The sequence below is a fragment of the Monodon monoceros genome, unplaced genomic scaffold (assembly GCF_005190385.1).
Source record: "Monodon monoceros isolate NGI ecotype Baffin Bay Population unplaced genomic scaffold, NGI_Narwhal_1 Super_Scaffold_7, whole genome shotgun sequence".
Taxonomy (NCBI): domain Eukaryota; kingdom Metazoa; phylum Chordata; class Mammalia; order Artiodactyla; family Monodontidae; genus Monodon; species Monodon monoceros.
The window spans coordinates 4,820,383-4,834,318 of NW_021703784.1; the positions used below are offsets into that span (position 1 = coordinate 4,820,383).

At 35.2% G+C, this 13,936-nt stretch overlaps 1 protein-coding gene across 2 annotated transcripts in view; it reads left to right on the forward strand.

Moving 5' to 3' along the window:
• The window catches only part of ARHGAP32 (Rho GTPase activating protein 32), a 264,452-nt gene that overhangs the window by 106,293 nt on the left and 144,223 nt on the right, over positions 1–13,936 (forward strand). For both annotated transcript variants that reach the window (XM_029207542.1, XM_029207543.1), the window contains exon 2: positions 8,932–9,040. In XM_029207542.1, coding sequence (XP_029063375.1) covers positions 8,936–9,040 — 105 coding nt within the window. In that variant the 5' untranslated portion in view covers positions 8,932–8,935. The remainder of the gene's footprint in view (positions 1–8,931; positions 9,041–13,936) is intronic.

Sequence of the window (13,936 nt, forward strand, 5' to 3'; positions counted from 1 at the left end):
GTAAAGCAATTATACTCCAATAAAGATGTTAAAAAAATGCAAAACTCCTAAAAGAAAGGGTTCTGAAATTCAACTACATAAAATATAAAACATCTGCATTATAGAAAACAATAAGCAAGGACCAATGACAGCCTTTAAAAAATACTTGGAATTCATAATACAAATGAAGAACTAATCTCTTTAGTATATAAAGAACTAAAAAGATATAAGAAAAAGACCAGGAACTGAACAGAAAAATGGGCTACTGTATAAAAAGAATTTTTTACACTGTGTTGTATTTGTCTTTCAGGTACACGTGAACATATATAAAACTGACATTTACAGATTTGTAGCATAGTTAGTAATAGCAAAAGATTGGAAATAATTCAAGAATTCATTAGTAGGGGATTGGTTCAATAAATTATGGAATGTCTACACAGTGGACTGTTACACAGTTACAAAAACAGTGAAGAAGCTCTTTATATACTGATATGGAAAGTTCTGCAGGAAATATTAGAGAACTGCGCAAGAGTGTGTAAACATACTTTTTATGTAAAAAGTGGGGTGGAGTTGCAGGAATAAAACTGTTCTAATTTTTTGCGCAAAGAGTAGCATATTTACACATTGCTTTTTTACTTTGCTTTTTGTGGGTATATTCTTTAATATATATGCAAAAATTACATACGTAAATATATATATTCTTAAAGTCTGGAAGAGTATATAAAGTGGGGAATTTAATGGGTAGTAATTGGGCAGACTGGAGACAGGGAAGGGAGGTAGATTTTTCACTATACACCTTTTGATACTCTTTTGATTTTTGCATGATAAAGTTATACCTGCTAAGAATTATAGTATATCAGGCATTTTCAGTTGGAAATCACCAGAACTCGATTCCTCTGCCTTCAGTAATCCTCCATTCTGTTTTCACCACCAACATAGCTAACCCTGTTATTGTTAGAAGTTCAGTTTTCTTATTTTCTGGGAATTCTAGGAATATTAGACATTTGTAAGCACTTAATAATCTGTATAAACGAACCAGAACAGAGCTCCAATATTTTAAGGTGCTTTGTAATCTAATTTATTAATATCCTCTGAAGGTAGGAAAATATATTACTCCCTATGATGACAGGTAATAACTCTTACCATTTACAGACACACACAGCCACCTTGTAGCTTCAGTTTTACAACGTAAACAGAGAACACCAAACTCACCAGTTTAGGTATATCTCAACGAGATGTTCTCTTCAGTAGAATTTAAATATATTCTTTCACAAACAGACAGACATGAATAGACTAAAACCCATTTCTCTGACAGAGAATAGGTGCCTTTCTCTATCTGTCAAATATCACCACATGGTCAGACCATAAGAAAACTTCCCAGTCATTCCCTATACCAATGGGGAGTAACTCACTGTCCACCAGTGTCACAGAACCATACCCAGCTGGGCAAAGCACCAGAAATAAACAAAAAACAAAGATTGGGGGATAAAAGGAAAGAAGTTCTATCGCTGCTTGGAATTCACTCCGGGGATCAAGGGAAGATATCCCTGGGAGCAAGCAGTCCCTTAGGCGATGTGTCACTTGGGCTTTTCTGTGGAACTTCAACTCCGTCAAGTATGATTTTTCATGTTATGAACAAGAAACTCATAAAATATAAAGTGAGTGTGTGTCAGAGATTCAAATAATTTTTTAATTAGGGAAGCAGCAAGATGGTAAGGCTAGTTCCCACAATTTGAAGAAAGTGTTATTCTCTCTTCTTTTTCCTTTTGATTGAAAATATCCAGGTTCAAGTCTGGAGATGTTTTACACAAAACTCTTGTAAATATAGCATTAGATTCTTTAGGTTTTATTGTTAGTAATCTTAACACTTTGTCCATTCTGTTAGATATGCAGCTATAATTAATCACTTTAAGGGTAAAATTTGCCTATAACTTTAAAAGCATAGAAGAAAATAGTCAATTAAATAGATACTAAGTTTTTGTGGAGCTGATTCATTGTTACATGACACAAAATGTATATAAACAATTTTTATACCTTTTATGATAATGTGTAACATTTGCCAATAATTTTTTTTTTAAGAAGATGTTGGGGGTAGAAGTTTATTAATTAATTTATTTATTTTTGCTGTGTTGGGTCTTCGTTTCTGTGCGAGTGCTTTCTCTAGTTGTGGTAAGCGGGGGCCACTCTCATCGCGGTGTGCGGGCCTCTCACTATCGCGGCCTCTCTTGTTGCGGAGCACAGGCTCCAGACGCGCAGGCTCAGTAGTTGTGGCTCACGGGCCCAGTTGCTCCGCGGCATGTGGGATCCTCCCAGACCAGGGCTCGAGCCCGTGTCCCCTGCATTAGCAGGCAGATTCTCAACCGCTTCGCCACCAGGGAAGCCCCCTACCAATAAATTCTTATTTTATACTTTTTTAAGGTATAACTTGCATATAAATAAACTCCACAGATCAGAAGAATGGAGCTTGAAGAACTTATAGAAATGTATACATTCATATAGTCACAACACAATCAAATATAAATTATTCTCAGGACCCTACAAGACCCTTGCCCCTCCTATTCAGTACCTCTCCCAAAGGTAACCATTCTGAATTCTGTCACAATAGATTAGTTTTGCCTGTCCTCTAATACTACTCTTCTGTGTAATATTATATGGAAGATAGTACAAATTATTTATCTATTGTATTTTTGGTGGGATTTTTTGGTCTTAATAAATAATTGTATGATACTGGTATATATAAATACATTCTATTTTTGCATTTGACCTTATATATTCTGTGATCTTGCTAAATTATTTTATTTATTAGGATTGTTTTTAGAGTCTGTTAGATTGTTTACATACTGTATCATTTTCACATGAGAATTTTATTTTTTCTGTTCTAATTTTTATACCTCTTATTTATTTTCCTTACCTTCTTAAATAAAACTGATTAAGAGGGACTTCCCTGGGGGCACAGTCGTTAAGAATCCGCCTACCAGTGCAGGGGACGTGGGTTCGAGCCCTGGTCCGGGAAGATCCTACATTTCGTGGAGCAGCTAAGCCCGTGTGCCACAACTACTGAGCCTGCGCTCTAGAGCCTGTGACTCACAACTACTGTAGCCCACGCGCCTAGAGCTCGTGCTCCGCAACAAGAGAAGCTGCTGCAATGAGAAGCCTGCACACCGCAACAAAGATAGACCCTGCTTGCCGCAACTATAGAAAGCCTGCGCACAGCAACAAAGACCCAACGCAGCCATAAATAAATAAATAAAAACTGATTAAGATCTCAAGGACAATGTTGAATAGAAGACATTCTTGTCTTGTTCATGACCATTTTGACCATGCTTGTCAGCGGGAAAGCATCAGTTTTACCATTAAGTGTGATGCTAGGTGTGTTTGTGTGTGTTTTAATAAGCCTCATCAAAACATACATGTATTTAAAAAATCATGAATAAGTATTAAATTTTACCTACTGAAATTATATATGTTTTTATTCCTTTATTTTAATGATGTGGTCAGTTTATAGGGATTGATTTTAGAATATTAAAATAATTTGTAATTTGGACTGAAACTCACTTGTTCACTATCCATTTTGCTAATATTTTGTTTAGGAGTTCTGCAACTATGTTCATGATGTTGAACCATAATTTTTTTTTCTAGTAGTGTCTTTATCAGCTTGTTATGAAGGCTGTTCTGGCCTCATGGAACAGGTTGGTAGGTCTTCCTTTTACTTTTATGCTCTGGAAGAATGTATGTAAGGTTGTTATTATTTATTCCTTAAATGTTTGAAAGAATTCGCCAATGAATTCATTTGGGCTTGCAGTTTTCTTACAGATTCATTTTCTTTAATAGCTATAAGACTGTTTAAATATTTTGTTTCTTGTTTCAGTTTTGATAAGTTGTGTTCTTCAGGGAATTTGTTCATTTAAACTAAATTCTCAATATATTGGAATAGAGTTGTTGGTAGTATCCTCAGAGTCTTTTTTTTTATTTTTTAAAGTATTTATTTATTTATTTGGCTGTGGTGGGTCTTAGTTGCGGCAGGCAGGATCTTCGTTACCACGTGCAGAATCATCTTTGCAGCGTGTGGGATCTTTAGTTACCCATGCAAACTCTTACTTGCGGCATGTTGGGACTAGTTCCCTGACCAGGGATTGAACCCTGGGCCCCCTGCATTGGGAGCGCAGTGTCTTAGCCACTGGAACACCAAGGAAGTCCCTCTCAGAATCTTTTTTAATGTCGGCAGGCTTCTAGTTATATCTCCATTTTCATTCTTTGTATTTGTGTTCCTTGTTTTTTTCTCAATGTTTTTTCCTAGGCATTGTCCATTTTATTAATCTTCCAAGAATCAACTTTTTGGCTTTGATTTCTTCTATTATATACCTGCTTTCTACTTCATTGATTTCTTTATTAAATTTTTTTTCTTTCTACTTTTTTGAATTAATTTTCTGTTCTTTTTCTAGATTTTTATGATGGAAGCATAAATCATTTATTTTTCAACTTGTCTTATTTCAGATGATATACATTTAGAGGTGTGAATTTTGCTCCAGTTCAGTTTTATTCTACACATTTTAATGTGTTTATTTTTGTTTTTCAGATCAAAATATTTTCTAATTTCTGTTGTGATTTTGTGTATTTGACTCATGAGTTATTCAGAATTTTGTTTCTTAATTTCCAAACATTTAGGAGAATTTTTAGTTATCTTTCAGTAACTGATTTTTTAAAAAAATAAATTTATTTATTTTTGGTTGCATTGGGTCTTTGTTGCTGCACGTGGGCTTTCTCTAGTTGCGGAGAGCAGGGGCTACTCTTCGTTGTGGTGTGCAGGCTTCTCATTATGGTGGCTTCTCTTGTTGTGGAGCATGGGCTCTAGGCACGCAGGCTTCAGTAGTTGTGGCACACAAGCTCAGTAGTTGTGGCTTATGGGCTGTAGAGGGCAGGCTCAGTAGCTGTGGTGCACGGGCTTTAGTTGCTCCATGGCATGCGGGATCTTCCTGGACCAGGGCTCGAACCCGTGTCCCCTGCATTGGCAGGTGGATTCTTAACCACTGCACCACCAGGAAAGTCCCTTTCAGTAATTGATTTTTAGTGTAATGCTCTGGTGGTCACAAGACACTTCGTTCATGATTTAAATTTTTTGTATTTGTTGAGACCACTTCATGGTCTAGCATATGGTCTTTTTGTAAATGTTTTGTATGCACTTGTAAAGAATGTATATTCTGTAGTTGTTGGGTTTAATGTTTTAGCTCAGGTTGGAAAATTGGGTTGTTCAAATCTCCTATATACTTACATTTTTTTCTTTTTGGTTGCTTATTCTATCAGTTACAGAGAAACGTTTGTTAAAATCTACACCTGTAAGGTGGATATAGCTATTTTCCTTTTAGTTCTTTCAGATTTTGCCTTATGTATTTTGAAGCTGTGTTATTTGTTGCATATGGATTTTATTATTATTTTACTCTGTTGATTTGACACTTTTATCATCATGAAATGTCCCCCTTTACCTATTTTTAATTAGAATTTTTAGTCCATTTACTTTTTTATTGAGATATAATTTACATGCCATAAAATTCATTCTTTTAAAGTATACGATTATGTGGTTGTTAGTATATTTTCAAACTTACACAAACACCACCACTATCTAATTCTTGAACGTTTCAGAAAGAAATCTCTTATTCATTGGTAGCAACTCTCCATTTGGTCCTCCATCAAGCCCCTGGTAACCACCAGTATACTTCCTGTCTCTGTGAATTTGATTATTCTAGATATTTTGTATATATGGAATCATACAATCTGTGGTCTTTTGTGTGTGACTTCTTTCATTAAGCATAATGCTTTTACTCTTCATCCATGTGGTAACATGGATTAGCACTTCGTTCTTTTTTTAATGGCCAAATATCATTTTATTGTATGAATCTGGTAAATTTTTTGGTTCATTTTTCAGTTGATGCTTGTTTCTACTTTTTGGCTATTATGAATACTATTGCTATGCATATTCATGTAAAAGTTCTTGGTGGACATATACTTTTATTTCTCTTGCTTAAATACCTAGGAGTGGAATTGATGGCTCATACAGTTTTTCTATGTTTAACATCTTGAGAAACTGCCAAACTGTTTTCTGTAGTGACTGTGCCATTTAAATTCCTGCCAGTAATGAATGAGGGTTACAGTTTCACACATGCTTGCTAACTAGTCCAGTCGTCTTAAAAATTATTAATAATATCCTTGGACTGAAGTTTACCATCTTGATATTTATTTATTTGCCTTGTTTATTCTTTGTGCCTTTATTCTTCCTTTACTGCTTTCTTTGGGATTAATCAAGTATGTTTTATTTTTCAAAATTTTCTCCTCTATTAGCTTTTTAGTTGTATATTTATTATTCTTTTAGTGGTTACCATAGGGATTATAACATATATCTTTGGAATGTTGCATTCTTCTCTAAAATAGGATTTATTTCACTTCCCAACCAATAGAGGATTCCTAAACTGTTTGGCTGCATGTACCCCTCCTATCCTTTGTGCTTTTTTATGTCTATTATGAACCTCGTAGGACATTATTTTTGTGCTTACATCTGCTTTTACATCACTATTTACTTATGTTTCCCCACTTTTTGTGCTCATCATGCATTTCTGTAGATCTGGATCAGTTTCTTTTGGTTGGAAGAACTCTACTATTTCTTTTATTGAAAGTCTTCTGATAATAAATTCTTTCAGCTTTTGTTTGAAAATAAGTTATTTTATCTGATTTATTAGTGGATAGTTTTGTGAGGCAGAGGGTTCTATGTTGGTAGTATTTTCCCTTTTACTATGCTGAAGATTTATGCTATTATCGTTTCCATTGAAATGTCCTCACATTGTTATCATTGCTCCTTTGAAATCAATTTGTCTTTTATTTTCTGGCTGCTTTTAAGAATTTCTCTTAATAATTTTTTTATAGCAGTTTGAGTGTAATATAGGTGTTTATTTTTTAAAATCCTGCTTGAGATTTGTAAGATTCGTTTGATCTGTAGTTTGATGACTGTCATCAGTTTTGAAAATTTTCAGCCTTTATTTTTAAAACATTGCTTTTGTTTCTTTTTTAAATTCATGTGTCTTATCTCTGAGTTGTGAATTTAGACATATTTGAGGCCTTTTTTGCATATTTTATGCTGTTTTATGTATTTCTGTCACTTTTTTCTTAATGTGCTTCCATGTGGATATTTTATACTGAACTGTCTTCCAGTTCACTAATCCTCTCTTTAGTCATGTTCATTGTTCTATTAAACTGATCTAATGAGTTCTTAATTTCAGATATGGTATTTTTCAGTTTTAGGATGAACATTTTGTTGTTTTCCATAGATTCCAATTTTCTGTTGAAATTCTTCATCTTTTCATCTATTTCTTTCATTTTATTGAACATTAATGATAAATGTTTTTAGCAACTTCATAAAAATGTAGCTGAATTTTTCTTATCAAGTTGTATATTACTCTTCTCCGTCTGCTTTGTCCTAGGCAAGTAATTGTTTGTAATTCATCTCATCTTGGAGATTCTTGTTTTATGTTAGAGTTTAGGCTAGTTGGTTGCCTGGAGACCTCAGTTTTCTGATAGATCCAAAAGAAGTCATGATTTCATAGATTATCTGCTTCTTCCTCTTGTTAGGCTGGGAGTGATGCTCTTCACAGCTTTCTGCATTGTAAGCAAAATCCAGAAATCCATGATAGCAATTTTAAAGTCCTTTTCTGATAATTCTAAAATCTGAATGAAATGTGAGTCTTTTTCTGTTTTGACAATTTATTCCCAATGTTTATTCATTTGTTCCTGTTTATTATTATTATTATTAATTTTTGGGGCATTCCTTGTCATGTTTATTGGATGCCACACAAGGTGGATGAGAAATTTGCAGAGGGTCTATAGGATGTTATTTTCCTCTGAGGACAGTTAATTTTTCTTCTGGCAGTTCTGATCATGTCAGGCCTTGATTTTAAACTCGGTTAGAGCTTGTTTATTGCTATTTTGACCGTACTCCCAAGGCATGACTGTTCTGGAGTCTCAGTTGAGAGCCCAGCGTTTTTCTTTTCAGTACTCCTCTATCTTGGCAGTGCTTGCCTGCCAATCTCCATCTCCTCAGCATGGCTGGGCTGTTGAAATATCTGCTTGGCTTTTTGTTGCCCATCAGCTGTTTTTTGATACGTTTTTTGGCATCTTGTCCTATATACTTATGTAAGCTTAGGAATCAGTTAACAATTTGAGGGGAATTTTCATGTAGATTTTTAGGCTCCTTCTATATATATCTTTTGGGGGACATTTTTCACTCTGGAGCCTCCTCTGCTTTTGGCAACTCCAGGCTCTGCCTTCTCAGCCCAGTTAAGGTACAGCAGTGTGCTTGGGCTCTATTTGCCATCATTGGTCTAGAAAATCTCTTATACCAAAGAATGATTAAATGTGGAATTTGCTTCATGGGCTCCCCTGCTCTCCAAGGATGTAGCCCCAGAAATCCTACCTGTCAAGCTTTCTTTCCTGTGCTTTCAGGCAAGTCGTTTTATATGTGTTTTTTCAGCATTCATAGTTGTTCTTGAGAATGCTAGTGCAATACACTATGTTCCATAAATTGGAACCAGAAGTGCCATATCTCTTTTCTCATTTTGCATGTTCACTAATGCTTAGCAGAGTTCTATAAATATTGATGGCTGTTGCAAATCTTTTCAAGGTTCCAACTGTGTTGAACAGATAAAATCAGTCCTTATATAATAATTACTATAGAATAAAGGATAACTAGTTATAAACCTTAGTTTTATCTCCTGGAATAAAAGCAGGTATTGGTACATCAGGAAAGAGCTCTGAAAGCAGAGCAGAAATGGAGAGCCAATACTAGCCACTAAAACTCTTTTAACTGAACTTCAAATCTGGTATGATTATCTGTTCTTTGAATTGTGGTCATTGGAAAGCTGTCCTAGAAACAGGAACTCTTCTCACAGTCTTTCATGTTTTGATCTCTAGGAAGATGAAGTCCTCAGGACATTCTGAAGAGGATGATTTTGTTCCAGAACTACACAGAAACGTTCACCCTCGAGAGCGGCCTGATTGGGAAGAAACACTTAGTGCAATGGTAAATCAGTTTTATGCATATGTATGTATGTTTATTTTACTTACATAAAGAAAAGGAACTGAGGAAGCATTACTCACATAAAAAAATTTTTGTTGTTTGTTGCTTTGCTCATTTGTTCAGGAAATATCTGTTGAGAGAATTATCTATTCAAGGCACTGTTTTAGACTCTCTGGGCAGAGCTGTGAATAAAACACACACATTTCCTGCCTTTGTAGCTTATATTTTAATGAGGTAGGAAGAGAAGCAAATAATTAAATATATAATATGTCATGTGGTGGTATGTGCCATTGTAGAAAATTAATGCAGAGTGGTGGGGTTACAGAGTGGGAGAAGAGAGTGTGAAAGAATAGTTGCTAGTTATATAGGATGGACACAGATGGCCTCTGGGAGAAGTTGAGATTTGAGCAGACACCAGAGGGATGTGAGGGAGTGTGTTTATCTGGGAACAGATCATTTTAGGCAGTGGAAGAACAAGTTAAAGGCTGTAGCATAGAAATAAAAAGCAAGTTGGAAAAAAAACACAAGTAGGACATGTGGCTGAAACTGAGCTGGGAAAAGTAGAGGAGATGAGGTCAGAGAAGTGGTTTGTTGTACTCCATTATAAGGACTTTGGTTTTTTATGCTGAGTGAGCTGGGAAACCATTGGAGGATTTTTAGCCAAGAAGTGACATGATCTGGCTTAAAATTTTAAAGGAAGTCTCTGGTCTCTGTGAATAGGCTAAAGAGGGAGGCAAAAAGAGGAAATAAGGAGACCAGTTAGAAGGTTACTGTATTAGATGGACAGTGATGGTAGCTTGAACCAGGATGGTAGATGGGGAAAATGGTTCGATTCTGGATGTAGTTTTACAGATAAAGCCAAGCATTTTTACTCATGAATGGGACAGAGAGAGTAAGATAGAGATGTCAAGGATGAGTTCAAGTTCTTTGGCTGATCAGCCTGAAGAATGGAGTTTATGTTCACTGAGATACTGGAAAAGCAGTTCCTGTTTGTTGGGAGTTAGGTGGGAAAATCCTGTGCAGTGTAGTTTTTCCACATAAGTTTGAGATAGTCATTTAATCTATTATAACTTTTATAACTTTTTGTAATTCAGATCTGTTAATGAGAACAATTAAATTTGTTTTGCAGAGAATAACATTTTACTTAATTGGAGTTAAAAGTTAGTGATTCTTGTCAAAATTGGATGCAAATGTTCATTTGTCAATGCAGGTTTGTAATGAGATTTTACATATTTCAGTTTTGAAAATGGCTTTTCCCTCAGGTACTGCCAAATATATCAATTTATGAGCATATGATTTTAATTGAGCATATTTGTTGCTTAGAAGGTGTTTATGGAATTCTGTTTCTTCTCTTGATATTTTCCTTTTAGCATAACATTACATTGCAAATTTCTATGCTGAGGAGATGTGAAATAGTCTCATCAAAGACAAACATGCCCCACACCCCTATTGAATCAAGTAATCCCTGGAGGTGCCAGCATGCCACTGAAAGGATATTCAGTAAATTCTTTTGCTTATTTAGAAATCTTTCACAGTTTTCCCATGTATTTTGATAACCTGCAATAAGTCTACATTGAATTTATCAATGGGAAGAAAGGTGGTATTTGTTATGTGGTGGTTTGTTTACTCTGTATTAAAATGTCATATGACGCGTAACATAGAAAGTTACTGAATTCTGTTTTCTGGAGTTCACATTGATTTGTTTATGGAAATTACCATTTGTATCATATGTTCTTAGCATCTTTTATTATTATATTGGTACTCTAATTTCTTTATTTGTAAACTTTTTAAAAAATTAATTTAATTTTATTTTATTTTTGGCTGTGTTGGGTCTTTGCTGCTGCACGCAGGCTTTTCTCTAGTTGTGGCGAGCGGGGGCTACTCTTCGTTGCGGTGCGTGGGCTTCTCATTGCAGTGGCTTCTCTTGTTGTAGAACACGGGCTCTAGGTGCGTGGGCTTCAGTAGTTGTGGCACGTGGGCTCAGTAGTTGTGGCACGTGGGCTCAGTAATTGTGGCTCACAGGCTCTAGAGTGCAGGCTCAGTAGTTGTGGCGCACGGGCTTAGTTGCTCCACGGCATGTGGAATCTTCCCGGACCAGGGCTCGAACCCGTGTCCCCTGAATTGGCAGGCAGATTCTTAGCCACTGAGCCACCAGGGAAGCCCTATGTGTAAACTTCTTGAAGGCAAGCGCTATGGTTCTGTTTTTTGAAAAAATCATTACACTCAATAAATAGTACATTGCAAGGTTGCAAAAAGTGTACAGCGAATGATGAAAAGGATATAAATGAGATTAGAGCTGCTGTTTTACTACACTTTCTCTAGAAAATTATACTGATTTTAATGAGGAAGTAAGAGTAAAGAAAGTTTGGGACCTTTTTCTCTTTCAATAATAATATGTGTGAAATATTACGTTGAGAATGAAGTTTATTAAGAGAAACCCTTATAAAATGTTTTTCCAAAACAATTCCATTTATTTAATTTTTTAATAGTTTTCGAAATAAAAGGGCTTAAGTGTTGAACTTTTACCGATTTGTGTGGTGTGGCCAGAATACTAGTTGTTTTTTTTTTTTTTTTTTTTTTGCGGTACGTGGGCCTCTCACTGCTGTGGCCTCTCCCGTTGCGGAGCACAGGCTCTGGATGCGCAGGCTCAGCGGCCATGGCTCACGGGCCCAGCCGCTCCGTGGCATGTTTGATCTTCCCGGATTGGCACACGAACCCGTGTCCCCTGCATCAGCAGACGGACTCTCAACCACTGCGCCACCAGGGAAGCCAAAATATTAGTTTTTTAATACATATCTAAAAGAATGTCAGAAATTTCTGAATTGTTAAGAATTTTAAAAAGTTTGTAAACAGTCATTTTTAAATTGAGATATAATTGATATGTAACATTATATTAGTTTCAGATGTACAATATAATGTTTTAGTATATGTGTATATTGTGAAATGTTCACCACCATAAGTCTAGGTAACATCCATTACCACACATAGCTGCAGATTTTTTTTCTTGTGATGAGAATTTCTAAAATTTACTCACTTAGCAACTTAACAAATATACAACTCTGTAAATATTGTATATTTACTATAGTAACCATGCTGTACTTTATGTCCCAGGACTTACTTATTTTATAGCTGGAAGTTTGTACTTTTTGACCACCTGAACCCATTTCGCTCACCCACCTTTGGCAACCACCAGTCTGTTCTCTGTATCTTTGAGTTGAATTTAATTAATTAATTAATTATATATCTTTAAAGCTTCCACATATAAGTGAGATCATATGGTATTAGTCTTTCCGTTTTTCACTTATTTCACTTAGCATAGTGCCCTCAAGGTCCATTTATATTGTAACAAATAGCAAGATTTCTTTCTTTCTTATGGCTGAATAATATTCCTTTGTGTATATATACCACATTTTCTTTATCCATTCATCAATCAATGAATACTTAGGTTGCTTTCATTTTTTGGCCAGTGTAAATAATGCTGCAATTAACAGTCGAATTCGTGTGTTCATTTTCTTCAGATAAATACCCAGAAATGGAATTGCTGGATCATATGGTAGCTCTGATTTTCATTTTTTTGAGGAACCTCCATAATGTTTTCTGTAGTGGCTGCACCATTTATATTTACACTACCAGTGCACAAGGGTACTATTTCTCTTTTCTCCACACCCTTGCTGTTACTTATTTTTTATCTTTTTGATAATAGCTATTCTAACAGGTATGAAGTGATAACCCATTGTGGGTTTGTTTTGCATTTCCATGATGATTAGTGTTATTGAGCACCCTTTCATGTACATGTTAGCCATTTGTATGTCTTCTCTGGAAAAATGTCTATTCAGAGCCTCTGCTCAGTTTTTTAATCGGATTTTTTTTCTTTTTGCTATTGAGTTGTGAGTTCTTTTATATTTTGAATATTAATCCCTTACTAGATATATGATTTGCAAAAATTTTCTCCCATTCTTTCCCTTTCTTCCCATGAAAGGTTACCTTTTCATTTGGTTGATGGTTTCCTTTGCTGTGTAGAACTTTTCAGTTTGATACAGTCTCACCTGTCTGTTTTATGCTTTTGTTGCTTTTGCTTTTATTGTCAAATGCAAAAAGTCATCTCCAGGACTGATGTCAAGGAGCTTAACTACCTATGTATTTTCCTAGGAGTTTAATGGCTTCACGTTATTATGTTCAAGTCTTTAATCCTTTTTGAGTTAGTTTTTGTGTGTGGTGTAAGATAGTGGTTCAGTTTTGTTCTTTTGCATGTGGCTGTCCAGTTTTCCCAACACCATTTATGAAGAGACTGTCCTTTTCCCATTGTATATTCTTGGCTTCTTTGTCATAAATTTATTGACAGTATAGAAGTGGACTGATTTTTGGGCTGTCTGTTTGTTTCCATTCATCTATGTGTCTGTTTTTAATGCCAGTATCATACTGTTTGGACTACTATAGCTTTGTAATATAGTTTGAATGCAGGAAGCATTATGCTTCCAGCTTTGTTCTTCTTTCTCAAGATTACTTTGACTATTCCATGTCTTTTATGGTTCCATATAAATTTTAGAATTGTTTCATTTCTGTGAAAAATGCCATTGGAATGTTGGTTTTGCATTGAATTCAATTGAATTGAATCTGCAGATTGCTTTGGGTAAAATGAGCATTTTAACAGTATTAATTCTTCCAATCCATGGGTATGGAACATCCTTCTATTTGTATCTTTTTTACATTCTTTCATCAGTGTCTTATAGTTTTCAATGTTCAGGTCTTTCACTTCCTTCGTTAAGTCAATTTCTGGGTATTTTATTCTTTTTATTCAATTTTTGAATCTCAATTGTAGATGAGATTGTTTTCTTAATTTCTTTTTCTGATAGTTCAGTTCACTATTTGTTTACAGAAATGGAACTAATTTTTGTATAA